General features: G+C 56.7%; 2 protein-coding genes and 1 pseudogene across 6 annotated transcripts in view; 2 read left to right on the top strand and 1 right to left on the bottom strand.

The window, feature by feature from the left end:
* The window catches only part of LOC105489794 (ceramide kinase), a 55,068-nt gene extending 51,162 nt beyond the window's left edge, over positions 1 to 3,906 (top strand). For both annotated transcript variants that reach the window (XM_011754878.2, XM_011754879.2), the window contains exon 13: positions 1,083 to 3,906. In XM_011754878.2, the coding sequence (XP_011753180.1) occupies positions 1,083 to 1,155 (73 nt within the window). In that variant the 3' untranslated portion in view covers positions 1,156 to 3,906. The remainder of the gene's footprint in view (positions 1 to 1,082) is intronic.
* On the top strand, positions 1,684 to 3,906 carry LOC112428023 (uncharacterized; annotated as a pseudogene).
* A 7,791-nt stretch (positions 3,907 to 11,697) lies between these two features.
* The window catches only part of LOC105489795 (GRAM domain containing 4), a 102,300-nt gene continuing 96,654 nt past the window's right edge, over positions 11,698 to 17,343 (bottom strand). For all 4 annotated transcript variants that reach the window (XM_011754885.3, XM_011754880.2, XM_011754882.3 and 1 more), the window contains 6 exons: positions 17,082 to 17,236; positions 16,271 to 16,415; positions 15,365 to 15,458; positions 13,480 to 13,564; positions 12,389 to 12,457; positions 11,698 to 11,915 (listed from right to left, as the gene is read on the bottom strand). In XM_011754885.3, the coding sequence (XP_011753187.1) occupies positions 11,811 to 11,915; positions 12,389 to 12,457; positions 13,480 to 13,564; positions 15,365 to 15,458; positions 16,271 to 16,415; positions 17,082 to 17,236 (653 nt within the window). In that variant the 3' untranslated portion in view covers positions 11,698 to 11,810. The remainder of the gene's footprint in view (positions 11,916 to 12,388; positions 12,458 to 13,479; positions 13,565 to 15,364; positions 15,459 to 16,270; positions 16,416 to 17,081; positions 17,237 to 17,343) is intronic.

Here is a 17,343-nt window from a genome sequence, read left to right as displayed (position 1 = left end):
AGCAGCACACCACTTTTAAAAATATAATTTGTGTATGTGTGAGCTCAGCTCCATGGAAACAGCCTGTCACTTATTTATTTATTTATTTTTATTTTTTTGAGACAGAGTTTTGCTCTTGTTGGCTCGAGGCTGGAGTGCAGTGGCGAGGTCTCGGCTCACTGCAACCTCCGCCTCCCAGGTTCAAGCAATTCTCCTGCCTCAGCCTCCCAAGTAGCTGGGATTACGGGCGCCTGCCACCACACCCGGCTGATTTTTATATTTTTAGTAGAGACAGGGTTTCACCATGGTGGCCAGGCTGGTCTCGATCTCCTGACCTCAGGTGATCTGCCTGCCTGGACCTCCCAAAGTGCTGGGATTACAGGCGTGAGCCACTGCACTCTGCCCCAGCCTGTCACTTAATGAAGGGGTTTAGGTTACTGAAATATGTCTGAGGAGGCTGTGATATCATTAATAAATGAAATAAACAGAGCTGTCCTGTGTGGGAAGATGGAACTCACCCAGGGACTCACTGAGGCCCCTGAGCCCCTGGGCAGGGGACCTCCAGCGACCCCCGACTGGCTTCTCAAGCCCAAAGGCTCTTGCTGGCGATGGGCCACCTGTCTCTCTTATCTGACCATTCCTCACACATCTCGTACACACACGGAGTTGCCCCACACAGACTCCTCACACGCCCTGCACGCTCAGGACTGCGGAGGAAGTGGAGGTGGGTGGGTGGGCGGGTGGGTAGAGTGGGCACACACTGGAGCGGGCGCTCTGCTTTCCATGGGGTTGCTGGAGTCCGAGTCAGGTCTACTAATGCCCAGATTTCCCAGCTGGCCACTGGCACCCCTTTACAAACTCGGCATCCTGGGAGTCTAAGTGAATTACTCCACTCCCAGGACCCATCATTGTGGGCTAGACTCCCGCAGCCCACGGTAATGTCTGACCGTTCCATGCGGGGCGGGCCCCCACTGCAGCCCTTGTCCAGGAGTGGGGCTCAGGGCCAGCTCTGAGTGAGGGATACATGTGGTCCAGGAGTGCGGCTCAGGCCGGCTTTGAGTGAGGGACACCTGGGGTTTACACGTGCCCGCTTGTCTCTGCAGAGTCCACTGCCAGCTGGTTCGACTCTTTGCACGAGGAATTGAAGAGAATCTGAAGCCCGACTCACACAGCTGAGAAGCCGGCGTTCTGCTCTCGAACTGGGAAAGTGTGGAAACTATTTAAGAGAATTATTACAGACCAATTATGTTGATATATACATTTAAATGTAGAAATTTATTTTTGATAGTTAAATCTTGATTTTAGAAGAAAACCCTTTCGTCAACAGTTTTGTGTACATATTTGGCATTTTCAGTTCCGCACGCATCTGCGGGTTGCAGCCCACGCCACTTACTCTCAGCAGATGCAGCTGCTGACTTGGGGGCACTGGCCTCTTAGGTTTTAGCAATGTCAACAGTGTAGTTTAGAAAATGGCCCGTTAGTGGCTCTGTTGCAATAATTTTAGGGACATATGATTTCCACGCAGGTCACACCATCTGGGCCTGAGGTAGCAGTGGGTCACTTTGATCCACTTGGTGGGACTTACTCTAATGGTTTGTGGCCAAGTTTTGGGAAGTGGTTGATTCTCTTTGCCTTCATTTCACCTTCCTCTTAGTTTACGGTTAGGACATCGCTGCTTGATCCTTACAATACTGTGCAACTGCAATGCAACGTGGCCCTGCTTCAGGTGATCCGCGGGAGGGGCCTCCACACCAGCGCCGGGAAGGCTGCTGGGGCCTCCACACCTGCCTCATCACGGTGGCGTGGCTAAGACAATCCGGCTGGGAGCACGACCTTGGCGTCTGTTCTTGGAGCACAGATGATACGCTCTGGAAGCTGGCAGTGTGTAAAGCACTGCCAAATTTGTTACTGTTAAAATGTCAGATACCAATGCTTTCTATCAACGCGAAGCGCTTAACACAGCCGGCCTTGCGGGGCAGTCAGGAGGAAGCTGGCCATCCGTGGAGGAGGGGCCATTCCTGGACTCCGGCGGGATTCCTCTGATGCAGGCCCTGAAGTCTGTACACGTGGTCCAGATTTGTTCTTGTCTTTTCTTCACGCCGAGTTCTATTTATTGAACATCTTGTCTTTTTAAGCCAGAATAGTGTAAACTGCGCCTCGGATGTCTGTCTTTTGTCTCAAAGCCATGATGGGTCGCTGGTTTCCTCTGAAGCGTGAGGGCTCCGGCGACCAGAGGATTCTTCCCGAAACGCATTCCTGCCCCCTCCCCGGGGCACCCCTCAGTTGTGTGCCACGTCCTTGTTTCGTGTGTATCCGTGCCCGTGTAGATGATGTCTGTAACTTAGTTTTGTTTGAAATATGAGAATATGCAGCTTAAACTTTGATCTGTAAGGAGCGGGGCCGCGGCCGTTTGGAGCACGCTGTAGACACCGTTCCTCATGCTGCCGGGTGGGTTTTGCAGAGGTTGCCTTAGTGATTTCACATTTCACAGGCAGCATCCATTTTCGGAATGTCGTGGCATTGATTTATGTTTTGAAGCATACAGGAAACTTCTCATTTCCTCGTTGAGCCCCACCCAGGTCAGGTGAAAGGGCAGCTTTAATGGTGATTTTTATGGACTGCATTATCAGAGATCACTGCGCAAGCCGAATGGTTTAATAATGAATGGTTGAATGAAAAATCTGGGTGTAAAGAGTAAATATGCCCTGGCTCTTTCTACCAATGTTTGCTCCTGGTTGGAAAGAAACCAAAGATTTAAGACGGGCTACTCTTCCAGACTGGCTGTGCCTGCCTGTGCCCAGCAGCCTGTGCCGCTGGCAGTGTGCCTGGTGTCACGCCAGGAGGCTGTGGTTGCCGTGGGCCCTCTGGAATTGTGGTCCTCACAAAGTTTCCCCAAAAGGTTCTTCTAAGCCTTTATTGTCCCTGGTAAATGTTTCCTGGCCGGGCGCAGTGGCTCACACCTGTAATCCCAGCACTTTGGGAGGCCGAGGCAGGTGGATCACCTAAGGTCAGGAGTTCGAGACCAGCCTGGCCAACATGGTGAAACCCCGTCTCTACTAAAAATACAAAACTTAGCAGGACATGTTGGTGCATGCCTGTAATCCCGGCTACTAGGGACACTGAGGCAGGAGAATCGCTTGAACCCAGGAGGTGGAGGTTGCAGTGAGCCAAGATTATGCCACTGCACTCCAGCCTGGGCAACGGAGTGAGACTCCATCCCAAAAAAAAAAACAAAAAAACAAAAAAAAACCGTTTCCCATACACTGGCCTGCCCTGAAACCCACTAACAATTTTAGCAAAACAGTCCAGGCCAAAGAGGAAGCATTTTATGTTTGATAAGAAACCCAGCCATTCCGTATGGCCGGTTCCTGAGTGGCTTTGGTGATATTCGCCAGCCACCTGCTGACATTCAGAATCTCAGACCTCGGGACTGCTGTTGCGGTACCGTGTGCCTGACACCCGCCAGGAGCCCTTTGCTGTCTGCCCACAGGATGGGGTGACTGCCCAGACATTCCCGCTTGATGGGCTCTGATTTCTGGGGAGCCTTTCAGATGCAGCAGACATACACCACCGTACTTTAGAGTTGTAAGGAAAAAAAAATCAGAAGTGCTGGTTAGATAGTGAAAACTTAGGATAACTTAGAAAGGTTAGTTTTAGCTTCCTTTGTGGCTCCCTCGTGCAAAACAATTAGCAGTTAGCAATGGACCTGATTCTAGTTTATTCTAATTAAGAAGTGAGGCCGGGCGGAGCCTGCCTCTGAGGGCAGGGCTTGACTTTGTTCCTGAATATACAATCCTGAGTAAGTGCAAAAGTCTGAGTGAAACGATGGCCTCATTCTCTTTCCAATCTTGCTGGTTTCAAGATCAGAAAATGGCATTATTTGATCTGAACTGTTTGAGAAGACACAAATAAAGTTACTTGGGCAGACTTGGCTTGCTTTCTTTACACATACCTGTTATTTTCAAAGCAGAATATTTTTCATGAAAACACACACAATTTAAAGAACAAGAATAAAATGAACCAAGGTGTCACCACCACCTATGCCAGGAAACCGAACGCCACCCTAAAGCCTTCTGTGCCCTGTTCTGGAGGCCCCCTGCTCCCCCTCGGAGGGCGCTCCCATTTCATGCTAAGCCTTCCTGCCTCTGTCCATGGCTGTATCCCCAACAGCGAGTTTAGTTATGCAGGTTTTGCTCTTTAGCCAAAGGAAACGTGTTGTCTTCTGTAACTTACTTCTTTCACTCCACGTTTATTGTTTGTTTATTTATTTATTTTTTGAGACAGAGTCTCGCTCTGTCGCCCAGGCTAGAGTGCAGTGGCGTGAACTCAGCTCACTGCAAGCTCCGCCTCCCAGGTTCACGCCATTCTCCTGCCTCAGCCTCCCGAGTAGCTGGGACCACAGGTGCCCACCACCACGCCCAGCTAATTTTTTTTGTATTTTTAGCAGAGACGGGGTTTCACTGTGTTAGCCAGGATGGTCTCGATCTCCTGACCTTGTGAACCGCCCGCCTCGGCCTCCCAAAGTTCTGGGATTACAGGCGTGAGCCACTGCGCCCGGCCCTCTCCACATGTTTGAGAGGGCATTTGCATTTGTATTTGAGGACCTTTGAAAGGACATTTGCATTGTGAAACTGACTTTTCCAGTCCATGAACATGACATTATTTCCATTTATATAGATCCTCATTCATGTCTTTCAATTATAGTTTTTTCATGAAAGTCTTTAAATTTTTAGATTTATTCCTAAAACTTGTTTTTCATTTTTGTAAACAATGTCTCGTTCAGTTGCTTAGGCTGGAGTGCAGCGGCATGATCACGGCTCACGGTAACCTCAGTCTCTCGGACTGAAGCGATCCCACCTCAGCCTCCTGAGTAGCTGGGACTACAGGGGTGCAACACCATGCCTGGCTATTTTTTAAAAAATTTTTTCTAGAGACAGGGTCTCACTCTGTTGCCCAGGCTGGTCTTGAATTCCTGGGCTCAAGCAATCCTCCTACCTCAGCCTTCTAAACTGCTGGGATTACAGGAGTGAGCTACTGCGCCCAGCCAAAAGTTCATATTTTGAGGCTTTTTTTTTTTTTTTTCCATTAATGTTTTGTAGAGACAGGGTCTCACCATGTTGCCCAGCCTGGTCTCAAACTCCTGGCCTCAAGAGATCCTCCCATCTTGGCCTCCCAAAGCACTGGGATTACAGGTGTGAGCCACCACACCTGGCCTTTGAGGCTGTCTTAAAATTTGTTTTGTTTTGCATAGAAATGCAATTTTTTGTTTGTTTGTTTTGAGACGGAGTCTAGCCCTGTCGCGCAGGCTGGAGTGCAATGATGCGATCTCGGCTCCCTGCAACCTCCGCCTCCGGGGTTCAAGCGATTCTCCTGCCTCAGCCTCCCAAGTAGCTGGCATTATAGGTGCGTGCCACCACACTCAGCTAGTTTTTTGTATCTTCAGTAGAGACGGGGTTTCCCCATGTTGTCCAGGCTGATCTCAAACTCCTGACCTCATGATCTGCCCGCCACAATTGTTTTTTGTGTGTTGGGTTATATCCAGAAACCTTGCCTCCCGTCAACCTAAAGTGACATCAGAGAGCTCTCCTAAGAAAGAGTTTATTCAAGAACAGCAAAGGGATTGCAGTCGGGATATGCATGCTACGCCAGTAGGCATTTTGGGGGGTGTTTGGGATAAAGGCGACACTTTAAAAGGCAAAGAAGTCCACGTAAGCTGCTCTAGAACAAAGTTCACAGGTCGCAGCAGCTCCTGGCATGAGGCAGTACTGTTCACTGCGGGAGTGGCTGTCGCTGGGTGGGCGCCCTCGTCGCAGTCCCGCGGGTCCTGGGGTGAGTTGTGCTACAGGCAGGCCTGCGAGAGCTTCTTCACGGCCTCCCCTGACTCATTTTGTACCAGCAACTTCCACACTCCTATTATGATAATTTACCTGTGAATTTGGGGGTTTTCTGTCATCACATCATTTACAAATAGTAACAGCCGAGGGTCTTCTTTACAATCGTGCATGGTCCAGCTATTTCCCCTCGCTTGCGATGCCAGCTGTGACATCTGGTACCGAGTTGAGCAGAGATGATGGCAGGGGCCTGGGCCAGCTCCTGTCTGAGGGAGGGGGTCAGCTGTCCATCACTGCCTCTTGGCTCTGGCCCCACCCCACTGCCCCTCTGTGATCCCAGGTGTCTCCCTTCCAGCTGACATGGACCCGAGGGCCCCTGGAGGACAGCAGAGCTGGGCTTCCTGGTTCCAGGGGTTTTGAGGGCAGATTTCGGATTTCAGTGGCACCAGGCGGCTGCAGCTCACAGTCCTTTCCCCAGGTGGCTTTCCCAGCTCACGCCCATACACGACGGGGTCTTGGGGTCCTTCCTTGGCTGTGCCCTTAGTCTGTGGCTCCTGTAGTCTCTGGCCAACCCTGTCCTCCAACCGCTGCTGGAGCTCATAAGCCCATGGAGTGCTGCCTCCTGGCGTTCTGCAGGGCGAGCAGAATGGACCACAACCCTGGGTTGCCAGCGTCGCTCACTTTGGTCCACGTGTGGTCCTTTCGGATTGATTTACTCATTCACTCATTACATTCATCCACTAAATATTTAAAAACACACAGCAAGTACCTATGAAGAGAACCCCTGGTTCAATAATAAAATCATTAACAATTTCATTCCCCTCTGGACTGTCCCTGACGCACCCCCACCCTGGGTGACCCCTCTTCTGATTGGCAGCCAGAGTGCCAGCTCTGCAGCATCCCGTCACCCTCAGAATAAAAGTCCTAGAGAGCACCAGGCCTGCCCCACAGGTTTGTGACCTTTCCTTCGTTCCACAGCCCCTGTGGTTGCCAGGTGCAGCCAAGAGATGCCCCTGAGCAATGTAAAACACATGCATTAAAACATGCATGACTGCCAAGGAAACCAACCGTACTGAAATCGTTATCACAATCACCCGTGAATGGCGGTAGAGGTATATACAGGCACTTTTATTGACATTAAATGATGAAATATATGCAAAACAGGCAAGCTGTCGGTTTTAGGCATAGAGTCTGTGGGCCGAGGGTGGGTGGTCTCCCACAAGGTTGGCCTTACTGAGCACTCAGAAGCCCCTGGGAGGCCCCTCTGCCCCCTCCATGGCCCAGCTCCCGTGACACCTGCCATGGGACCGCACTGCCCCATCTGCATGGAGGGGTCAGTGTGGGCTGCCACGGGTTAGGCAGGTCTGAGCCTTGTTCCGAGTTGGAAGCAAGCGCGGGGAGGCCCTGTTGCAAAGAGGACAGAGGGGTGGGTGGGAGGGGTCGGTGGGTACCACAGGACGGATGTGTTCTTGGGAAGAATGTGAGGGTGTGTTTGGCAGGTTCCCAGCCCACCACTGCTGTGTCCCAGCACCAAGGACAGGGCCTGCTATGCATGGCTGGCTGGCTGGTGGGTAAATGGGTGGGTGGGTGGATGGATGGATGGATGGATGGATGGATGGATGGATGGATGGGTGGGTAGGTGTATGGGTAGGTGGGTGGGTGAATGGATGGATGGATGAATGGGTGGGTGGGTGGGTGGGTGGATGGATGGACGGACGGACGGACAGGTGGGTGGGTGGATGGATGGATGGATAGATGGATGAATTGATGGATGGATGGATGATGGATGGATGATAGATGGATGGGTGGGTAGGGGCATGGATAGGTGGGTGGGTGGATGGATGGATGAATGGATGAATGGATGGGTGGGTGGATGGATGGATGGATGGAAGGACAGACGGACAGACAGGTGGGTGGGTGGGTGGATGGATGGATGGATGGATGGATGGATGGATGGATGATGGATGGATGGGTGGGTAGGTGTATGGATAGGTGGGTGGGTGAATGGATGGGTGGATGGATGGATGAATGGGTGGGTGGGTGGATGGATGGACGGACAGGTGGGTGGGTGGATGGAGGGATGGATAGATGGATGAATTGATGGATGGATGATGGATGGATGATAGATGGATGGGTGGGTAGGTGTATGGATAGGTAGGTGGGTGGATGGATGGATGAATGGATGGGTGGGTGGGTGGATGGATGGATGGATGGAAGGACAGACAGACAGGTGGGTGGGTGGATGGATGGATGGATGAATGGATGGATGAATGGGTGGATGGATGGATGGATAGGTGGATGGATAGGTAGGTGGGTGGATGGGTGGATGGACGGATGGATGGGTGGGTGGATGGATGGATGGATGGATGGATGGATGGATGGATGGATGGGTGGGTGGATGGATGGATGGGTGGGTGGATGGATTGATGGGTGGGTAGGTGGATGGATGAATGGATGGATGGATGAATGGGTGGGCGGGTGGATGGATGGATGGGGGGATGGATGGATAGGTGGATGGATAGGGGGACGGATGGATGGGTAGGTGGATGAGTGGATGGATGGATGGATGGATGGATAGATGGATGGATGGATGGACGGGTGGGTGGATGAATGGGTGGGTGGATGGATTGATGGGTGGGTAGGTGGATGGATGGACGGATGGATGGATGAATGGGTGGGTGGGTGGGTGGATACATGGATGAATGAGTGGGTGGGTGGATAGATGGATGGATGGACAGATGGACAGATGGACAGACAGATGGATGGATCAGTGGATGAATGGATGGATCAGTGGCTGGCTGGCTATGTCAATGGAGCATGCATATGTCCTACTTTCTGAAGCTGTGCACCTTAGGGTGGCGTGGCCCACTAGACCTGGTTTCCTCCTGGCTCCAGCTCCCTTGCTGTGTAACCTGGGGAGGTCTCTGCCTCCTAGGGGGCTCCTGTGGGCTTGAGGTGCAGGAGGCTAGGCAGCACCAGGTGCACCTGGCACAGGCCTATGCCCAACTCCAGGGGTTTCAAAAGCCAGACAGGTCCTTGTACCCTTCTGTGTCTGGTATCAGCATCCGGATGCACCAAGCCCCAAGTGTTGCTGGAAACCCCTCTGTCCAGGACCCCCAGGCAGCCAGGACACCACAGTGGAGAGGGGCCAAAGCCCACACGCACCCTGACCCCAAGGCGCTCCCTGCCTCTCCCTCCCCCACTTCGTCCTGTGCCAGCCCTGGGTACCCTCCTTGCAGGCCGCGTCCCTCGCCACCTGGCCTCCTGTCTTCTGGAACTCAGGCCCTGCCTCCTGCTCCCAGCCTCCAATGCCCACATCCAACAGGACTGCTTCTCAGCCCCACCTCACCCCACAGCCGTCACTCAGGCTGCATCAGTACCCGAACGCCCTGCCCTCAGCAGCCGTGGGGCCCCAGGGAGCAGCGGGCACTGGGGGCCTGGGGTTGGTGGCCCAGGTGGCTCAGGCCACCTGCAATGCGTGTGGCCCTGCCAGGGAGGCAGACAGCCCTGAGCCTTAGCACAAAGCATTTTTAGGTTTATTTAAATAAAAATTATAATTTATACAAGACTTTTTCTTTAAACAAACAAAGTTTTCTTAAAAAAATGTTACGGGAGAATTTTTTTTCATCAGTTCTTAATACAGTACAATCCTTTTGTTGAACAAAAGTCACACTGGCAATGATTATTTACAGATCCAAAATAGACTCAGGCTTCAGACATAAAAATTTAACATTCATCTAGTTCAGGGATTAGTCATAGAAATTAAACATCTGCCCAGATGTACACAATTTGGTAAAAACTACAGCTTCTCTCCATGGGGAGCCCAGAGCCTGTGCCGGTCTGTGCCCCGCTCCCGAGGACTTCCAGGAGGGGCCTGTGCTGGCAGCAGAGCCAACCTGCTGGCCCTCCCCCTCCCCCTGCTCCCCGAACGCGGCCCTCCCTGGGGGGCTGCGGCCACACCTGGCACGTGGTCAGTTTTCATCTCCCTTTCTCCACAAAAGGGACTCGAACTAAACCACCCAACTCTGGTAAAGAAGCCTCATCTGCCCCAGGGACCCCTCCCGCTGTGTTTGGGGACTGAATCCCAGCACCTGAGAAGAGGCGCTCACTGGCCCCAAGGCCCCGGACCCACCCTTGGGGACAGCCGGGCCCTGGGGAGAGAGGGGTGACCATGGTCTGTGGGCAGGGCCTCTGCAGCCGTCCCTGGGGTGGGTCGGTGCCCGCCCTGTCTTGCCCCAGGCGCCGAGGGGGGGTTCACTGGGGCATGTCCCCCGCCCCTGGTGCACCAAGACAGCTGGTCCCCCACAGGGCCAGACACCCGGCTCAGAGCAGATTCTGCCCCATTCGGGAAAGGCCGCCGTGCGGTCATCCTGCCGCCGACGTCCATGCGGCCCAGAACCAAGAGGGCTCCGCTCCACCGCCCGGGATAGGACATGTGCTTAATCTGGTGATCGGCGTGGCTCCCCCCAAAGCACCCCCGGCACCAGCGTGTGACCCTGCAGCCCCTCGTGAAGGGGGTGAAACCAGCCCGTGCCGCCGGATCCCTCACCCACACCAGCAAATGAGGATCGGAGCAAAGGTAAAAATTACATCTGAAAAATGATACAAAAATAAGAAAAACAGCTTGCTCTCTGTAAAAAATATAATCTTCTGTTTCTTCAAAAAACAACAATCTCAACGACACCCAGGGGACTCAGGACAGGCTGAGGGGGCTGAGGGGGCTGCCCCAGCAGACGCTCAGGCCCGCGGGGTGGCCACCTCCTTCCAGGAGGCCCCCGCCTTCCCCTCCCTTTGCCAGTGCAGGTGGCCCCAGCAAACAGGCCTGCAGGCGCTCCCTCCACAAATGCCACCTTGTTCCCGGGAAGCCCAGGCTTCCCTGGGGCGGGGCAGGGGCTGGGAGGGTCTGTGCCCGGACTGTCACTTGCCGGGCACGCGGGGGAGGGAACAGTGTCACACGGCGGCTGCAGGCAGTGCAGGCCTGAGCCTCTGGGCTCGGCTCACGGTTGTTCCCTGACGCACAGGGGCTGCCAGAGAGCCTCTGGCATGGCCCAAAGGCGGCTGCAGCCTGGGCCACCATGGACCCGGAACACTCCTGCCCACTCCCTTCCCCAACCAACCCGGGCAACTGCAGCCTGGAGACCACGTGCCAGACATGCCACGGTGCTCAGAGCACCTCCAACGGCCTTCACAGATGTTCTCCTGGGCCTTCCAAAGAGCAAGGTGTGAGAAAGATGTGCTTTTACCTGCACCATCCCGTGCCCTTACTGGTCACTGACTACAGACCTCCTGGCTGGCGTGTCAGGCTGAGAGCGGCGGGCGGGTCCTTACAGACGCGGTGCTGAGCGCCCTGGAGGCCGGCAAGGAAGGCGCCACCAAAGACACTGAGGGCAGGCGCGGGGTGGGCCCTTCTCACCCTCCCTGCTCCCGTGGAGCACAGGCAGGGACAGGGACAGGCTCCCGGCTCCAGCCCGGCACCAAGGACAAATGCCTCAAGAGGGCCTCATGTAAGAGGAAGGAGGACTGCCAGGCCTGCTTCTCGGTGGTTGGTGAAAGGCCCCCATGTCCCTCCTTGATGACATCTTTCTGTCCCCTGGAGGAAGGGCCCTGCACTCTTCAGCTATGGCTTTGGTGGCGGACGAGCTTCCGGCCTCTGGAGAGCGGGACACAAGGTTGCGACAGGTTTCTCTGTCCAGGCTGGCACGGAGAAAGGCGGGGCCAGGGGTCCTGTGCATCCTCTCCACAGGCCTCCGAGGGCCTCTGCCCCTCCCCCAGTCTGCAGGTGGCCCTCAGAGGCGCCTGCCACGCCCTGCGGGAGAGACGCGCCCCCAGCCCTGTGAGCCCTGGCCCCTTCGTGGTCGATAAAACGCAGAGGCCAACACAATAGAACCGCAGGTCCAGGAGAATTATTGCAAAAGCTCATGAGGATGTCCAATTGCTTCCACTACCAAATTGTTTAAAAAAAAAAAAAAAAATTCCAGCAACGTCCCAGGCAAGTCAATACTAGCTGTCCCCGCCAGACGCTGCCGCTGAGGTGATCTTGATGTACTGGCTGAGAATGGTCTCGAAGGCCTCATCCCTGTGCACCATGGCACCAAACACGAGCGGCTGGCAGGGAAGAAATGCCACCAGTGAGCATGGCACAGCCAGGCTGGCGCCAGGACCAGGACCAAGACGAAGTCCAAGACCAGCCCCAGGCCAGCACGCAGTCACATGGGTCTGGGTGCCAAAGACAGGTGTCCCCCGACTACCCGGAGCCAGGCTCCAGCCTTCAGGGGAACGGAGCCAAGAGACAGAGGAGAGCCAGGCTTCAGCCCCGTGCCTCTCTCCTCCCGAGTCTCCGAGTTGGGGGCCCCCCATGCCCGGCATCCTTGTCTGTCCCATGACTCGATGGCCCCAGCAAGATTTCCAGCTCAACCTGGACGCAGCCCCAGGCTCCGGCTGCTGCGAGGGAGGGGTGGCTTTCTGACCCCGCTGCCCAAACGAACCTCTGGCTGGCTGCCCCACGCTGGTCCCAGGGTTGCCCAGAGCCAGGCCCCTGGGCCCACACTGACCCCGGGCGGCCCCCGCCCGGCACTTACTTTCTGAGTGGATGGCGTTGACACGGCGATCCCCATGCCTGAGCCCGGGAGGACAGACAGGACCTTGTACTGAAAGGGCAAGCGTGGCTGTCACCACAGGCCTCTGCAGGCCCAGGGCATCCTCCTCCGCTGGGCATACAGGTGGCAGGGCCCACGGGCACCCAGGACTTCCGAGCAACAGAGGGTAGGACCTGTGGGCACCTCCTCACTTTGTGGCCGAGACACCAGACCTGGAAAGGGTCTGTCCCACCCCATCCCAGACCGCCGGGCAGCTGGCCTGAGGAAGGTCGGAGACAAGCAGGCCTGAGGAGGCTGACGGTGGGCACTGGGCCCCAGAACTCGCTCTCAGGGCCTGGCACCAGAGGGCCATCTGTCAGCACTGCCAAACCCAAGAGGCAGGTTGAAAGGACCCCAGCCCTGAACTCACCCCTTCTGGATACCTGACTGCACACTTTTTTCCAGGGCCGGATGGGAGAGATCACCCACAACTGCCATGGGGCGAGAGTGCCCCCGGGGCCAGCGCAGACACGCCCAGGACGCTCGGAGCTGGGAGGGAGCTGCGGGCCCTGACCACCCTGGCTGAGTGTGCCTGCCAGTGCCTCACTGAGCTTCCCCTGTCCCAGAGAACAAGGGACCACAGGCACCTGTGGCCACGCCCACCTACTCATTCCATGTGACGGTCAAATGCTGAGCAAATGCCCAGAGCGGGTGCGATCATCTGAGCTCTCACCTGAAAACCTGTGTCCGAGGCAAGAGCTCAGGGCCCCTGTGCTTTTCTTTGTGGGGAGGGTCCCAGATATGAGCGGGGGGGAAACACAGTAGCCAGAGCAGGGCGTGGGCGCCTGACCTCATGGGCTCCAACCCAGCCCCTCCACTTTGAGACACAGGTCCAGGCAAGCAGACCCAGGGCAGGCGCTGACCCACAGCGATGCGGGGACTCAAGTCAAGGACCCGGACCATGGCCGGCCAGCGCGGCCACGGTGTCCAGATGCTGACAGAGGCTGGCAGAGGTCTACACGGAAAGCCTCGCCAGCCACTGTCAGGTGACGAAGAAAACACGGGGGCTGGTGGGGGTAGATGGCTTCACCAACCTTCTGGATGTCCGTGATGTCCACCAGCTTGATGACTTTGTTCCTCTTTGAGGACCCGGATTTGGAGCTTTCGAAGCACAAGTAACTGGAAGGGAAACGGACAGAGGTGTCACCTGGCTCTTGAACCAGAGTGTGCTCCCACCAGGTGGGGGTCTCCCGCGGCTGCCCCTCAGCCCCCAGTGGGATGAACAGAGACGCTCCCTCCCCACCAGACACAGCATGTGTGACACACACACAGCCACCGCTCTGTGAGACACACTCGTGGCCACGCTCTGTGAGACATGGCCACCGCTCTGTGTAAGACACTCATGGCCACCGCTCTGTGAGACACACACACGGCCACCACTCTGAGACACTCACGGCCGCCGCTCTGTGTGAGACACTCACGGCCGCCGCTCTGTGTGAGACACTCACGGCCGCCGCTCTGTGTGAGACACTCACGGCCGCCGCTCTGTGTGAGACACTCACGGCCGCCGCTCTGTGTGAGACACTCACGGCCGCCGCTCTGTGTGAGACACTCACGGCCGCCGCTCTGTGTGAGACACTCACGGCCGCCGCTCTGTGTGAGACACTCACGGCCACTGCTCTGAGACACGGTCACTGCTCTGTGAGAGACACGGCCACTGCTCTGTGTGACACACTCGTTGCCACCACTCTGTGAGACGCTCAAGGTCACCACTCTGAGACACGGCCACCATTCTGTGTGTGACACTCCAGGCCACCGTTCTGTGTGAGACACTCAAGGCCACTGCTCTGTGTGACACACTCACGGCCACCACTCTGAGACACAGCCACTGCTCTGTGTGAGACACGGCCACTGCTCTGTGTGACACACGGCCACTGCTCTGAGACACACGGCCACTGCTCTGTGTGAGACACTCGTGGCCACCGCTCTGTGAGACACTCATGGCCACCGCTCTGTGTGAGACACTCGTGGCCACCGCTCTGTGAGACACTCGTGGCCACCACTCTGTGTGAGACACTCGTGGCCACCGCTCTGTGAGACACTCGTGGCCACCGCTCTGTGAGACACTCGTGGCCACCGCTCTGTGTGAGACACTCACGGCCACCGCTCTGTGAGACACGGCCACCACTCTGTGTGAGACACTCGTGGCCACCGCTCTGTGTGAGACACGGCCACTGCTCTGTGTGAGACACTCATGGCCACCGCTCTGTGTGACACACTCGTGGCCATTGCTCCGTGAGACACTCACGGCCACCGCTCTGTGTGAAACCTAAGACTGCCATTCCCAGGACGCTGGGAATGAGATTCCCATTCCCCTGGGATTCCCAGCGAGCGACACAGGTGTCCCGGAGCCCTAGCTGGGAGTGTCCAGGTCACCTCCTCTGCAAGAAGCAGAGGGGAGGCAGGGCCTTGGCCACTGCTACAGGTGTGGGGGACGGGGTGGCCGAGGGTCAGGCAAGACCAAGAACAGATCCCATCCCCAGGCCAGCTCTTGCACTCCCACATCTGGGGTTTCAGGGGTTTGGAGTGTAGCAAGAGAAGAGTCAAAGTCCTCTTCTGGCTACTGTGTCTCAGACAGCAACAAGGACCCAGAGCCTCAGTACTAGCTACGGGCCTCGGTCCCCTCCTTGGGAGACTCTGCCCCTGGTCTCCATGAACTGCTTGGGCCCCAGAGGAGACAGCAGACAGCATCCCTGCCAGCCTGAGGGAGGACAGCAGTGCGGCACAGGCCACGTCCGGCTTGGAGGCGACACTTTTCCCCTGGGATCCCAGACAGTCGGCAAGAGCGCAGCGTGGGAGAGGCCACGGCCGCCACTTGGGGAAAACCTGCACTGGGCCAGCCGTGCCATCCCAGAGCCCAGGCAACCCCTTCTGTGCCCCCTCCCCTGCAGCCACACAGGGCCCCGCGGCCACACTTACTTCTCCGTGACGTAGAGCACCCCGTTCCTGATGTAGTCCGTGGGCATCTTCCGGTCCCTGTTGATGAGGCAGCAGCGCCAGCCGTTCTCACACACTAATGGGAGAAGGCCCGCCCGTCACGCCTTCCACTGGAAATAGCCAGCCTCTGACCTGACGCTGGGACCCGGGAGTCCTGACTCTCAGATCCTGACATCCACCCACTGCGCTCATGTCACCCCCACAGCGAGAGGAAGGCGCGCTGGCAAGAGTGAGGTGGCCGCGGACGGTGGAAAACAGATGCTTCCTCTTCACCAGGCGCTGGCAGTGTTTTTAAAGTGAAAGCAGCCAGGCAGAGCAGGGAGCAACAGAAGTGACAGTGTGGCCAGGACGCCACCTCCATGAAGACCGGCAGTGCCAGGGCTCAGCAGAGGACGAAACTCAGTTCTCCGCAGCTGCCTCTGCAGCCGCTCAGCACACACCTCGGGCTGCCCGGTTTAATTTAACAGGAATTCCCTTTGGGAAGGCTGACCCGTCCCCAGGCTCCTGCGTCACCTCTCCCTTGGCAGCTCTTGTTTCTCCAGACACGATGGAACCAGGAGCAGACCCCCTGCCAGCGCCCTGCCGGCCCTGACGCCTCGCCCTGGAGTCTGTCCCCAGCGGGCCACCTGCATGCCTGCTCTCAGGGGAGTGCCACAGCGTGGGTGGCTCTCCCCACGGACACGCCCTCCTCCCCTGGAGCCCACAGAGTCCTCATGACCCCCGGCTCCTGCACTGCCTCCTGGGGTCCTGGGGCAGTGGATGTGAACGCTGTCCCGAGGGCTCCTCTGGCCTGTCATAGGGCAACCCCCTCCTGTACCCACAGCACCCCCAACGGGCCTTCAGTCTGTGCCTATGCTCGGCCTGGCCTCAGGCTCACGGCACACATACCTGCCAGCGGACGCTCGTTTTCTGTCAGGTTGAAGATTTCGTGGAAATTGCCCTTCTTGGTGCTGTGGAAGCGGCCGGCGTCCTCCTCTTTACCCAGGCCGGCCGGTGCGCTGGGCACATAGCTCCGTGATGAGGTCGTCTGCAGCTGCCAATGGCAAACAGCGCGAGGTCAGGCCCACTGCCCACGCCCGCAGCACCCAGATGCGCTGGCCACACGCACACCCCCCGACAAGCTGGAATCCGAATTCGGGAAGACATTTCCCAGGCCCCTTCTGGCCCAGCGCGGCTCCTTCCAGGCAGGGCCACCTCACTTCAGCGGGGAGAGCCCAGTAACCCTCCCGACTCATCTGAAACACCGGGAGGAGAGCACCGAGGCCCACTCACTCCCCATGGCCCTGGCTGGGCCACTGTGCTGGACATCTGGAGGGCCTGTGACTGAATGAAATATGGCCCAGGGCCAGCCTGTGGCTCCAAGAGGGCCCTTCTCAAGCTGCCTGGTCTCAGTGCCAGAGCCACACCTGTCAGGGATGGCAGGGGCCGGGCGCCCCCATGGAGGGCCACTCCCAGGCCCGCTGGCTCTCAGTCATCATGGCCAGTCCCCAAGTGTTGCCTTGGGCTTGGGAGGGGCTGGATGGGCCTCAGACACCGCAGTGGTAACGGGAAAGAAAAAACCCTCACATTTTAAAGACTCCATAAAATTGAATAAACAGCCTCTAAATGAGCCGGAGGTGAACACAGCACTGTGGGCCTGGGGATGTCTGGCTTTGTGGCCCCCGATCCCGCTACCCCCGCAGCTGGGGGCCGGGCTCACCCTGCGCGAGACGGCAGCACTGGAGCGCTCCTTGAGCTGCGGGTCGGTGGGGAGGCTCCTCCAGATGATATAGGGCGTGTCGTACTTGGCACGCAGCCTCGGGCAGCGTTTAAAGATGAAATCGATGAGGAAGAACTTGATACCAGCATAGAGTCCTGACAGCAGGGGATACAGGCTGTTCAACATAGACCCCTGAGGGCAGGGGACACAGCCTGCTCCATCCAGAGTCCTGCAGCTGTGCCAGTCTACTCAGGGTGATGGT

The sequence above is a fragment of the Macaca nemestrina genome, chromosome 15 (genome assembly GCF_043159975.1).
Source record: "Macaca nemestrina isolate mMacNem1 chromosome 15, mMacNem.hap1, whole genome shotgun sequence".
In the NCBI taxonomy this organism is placed as follows: domain Eukaryota; kingdom Metazoa; phylum Chordata; class Mammalia; order Primates; family Cercopithecidae; genus Macaca; species Macaca nemestrina.
This window is presented reverse-complemented; position numbering and strand designations above follow the sequence as displayed.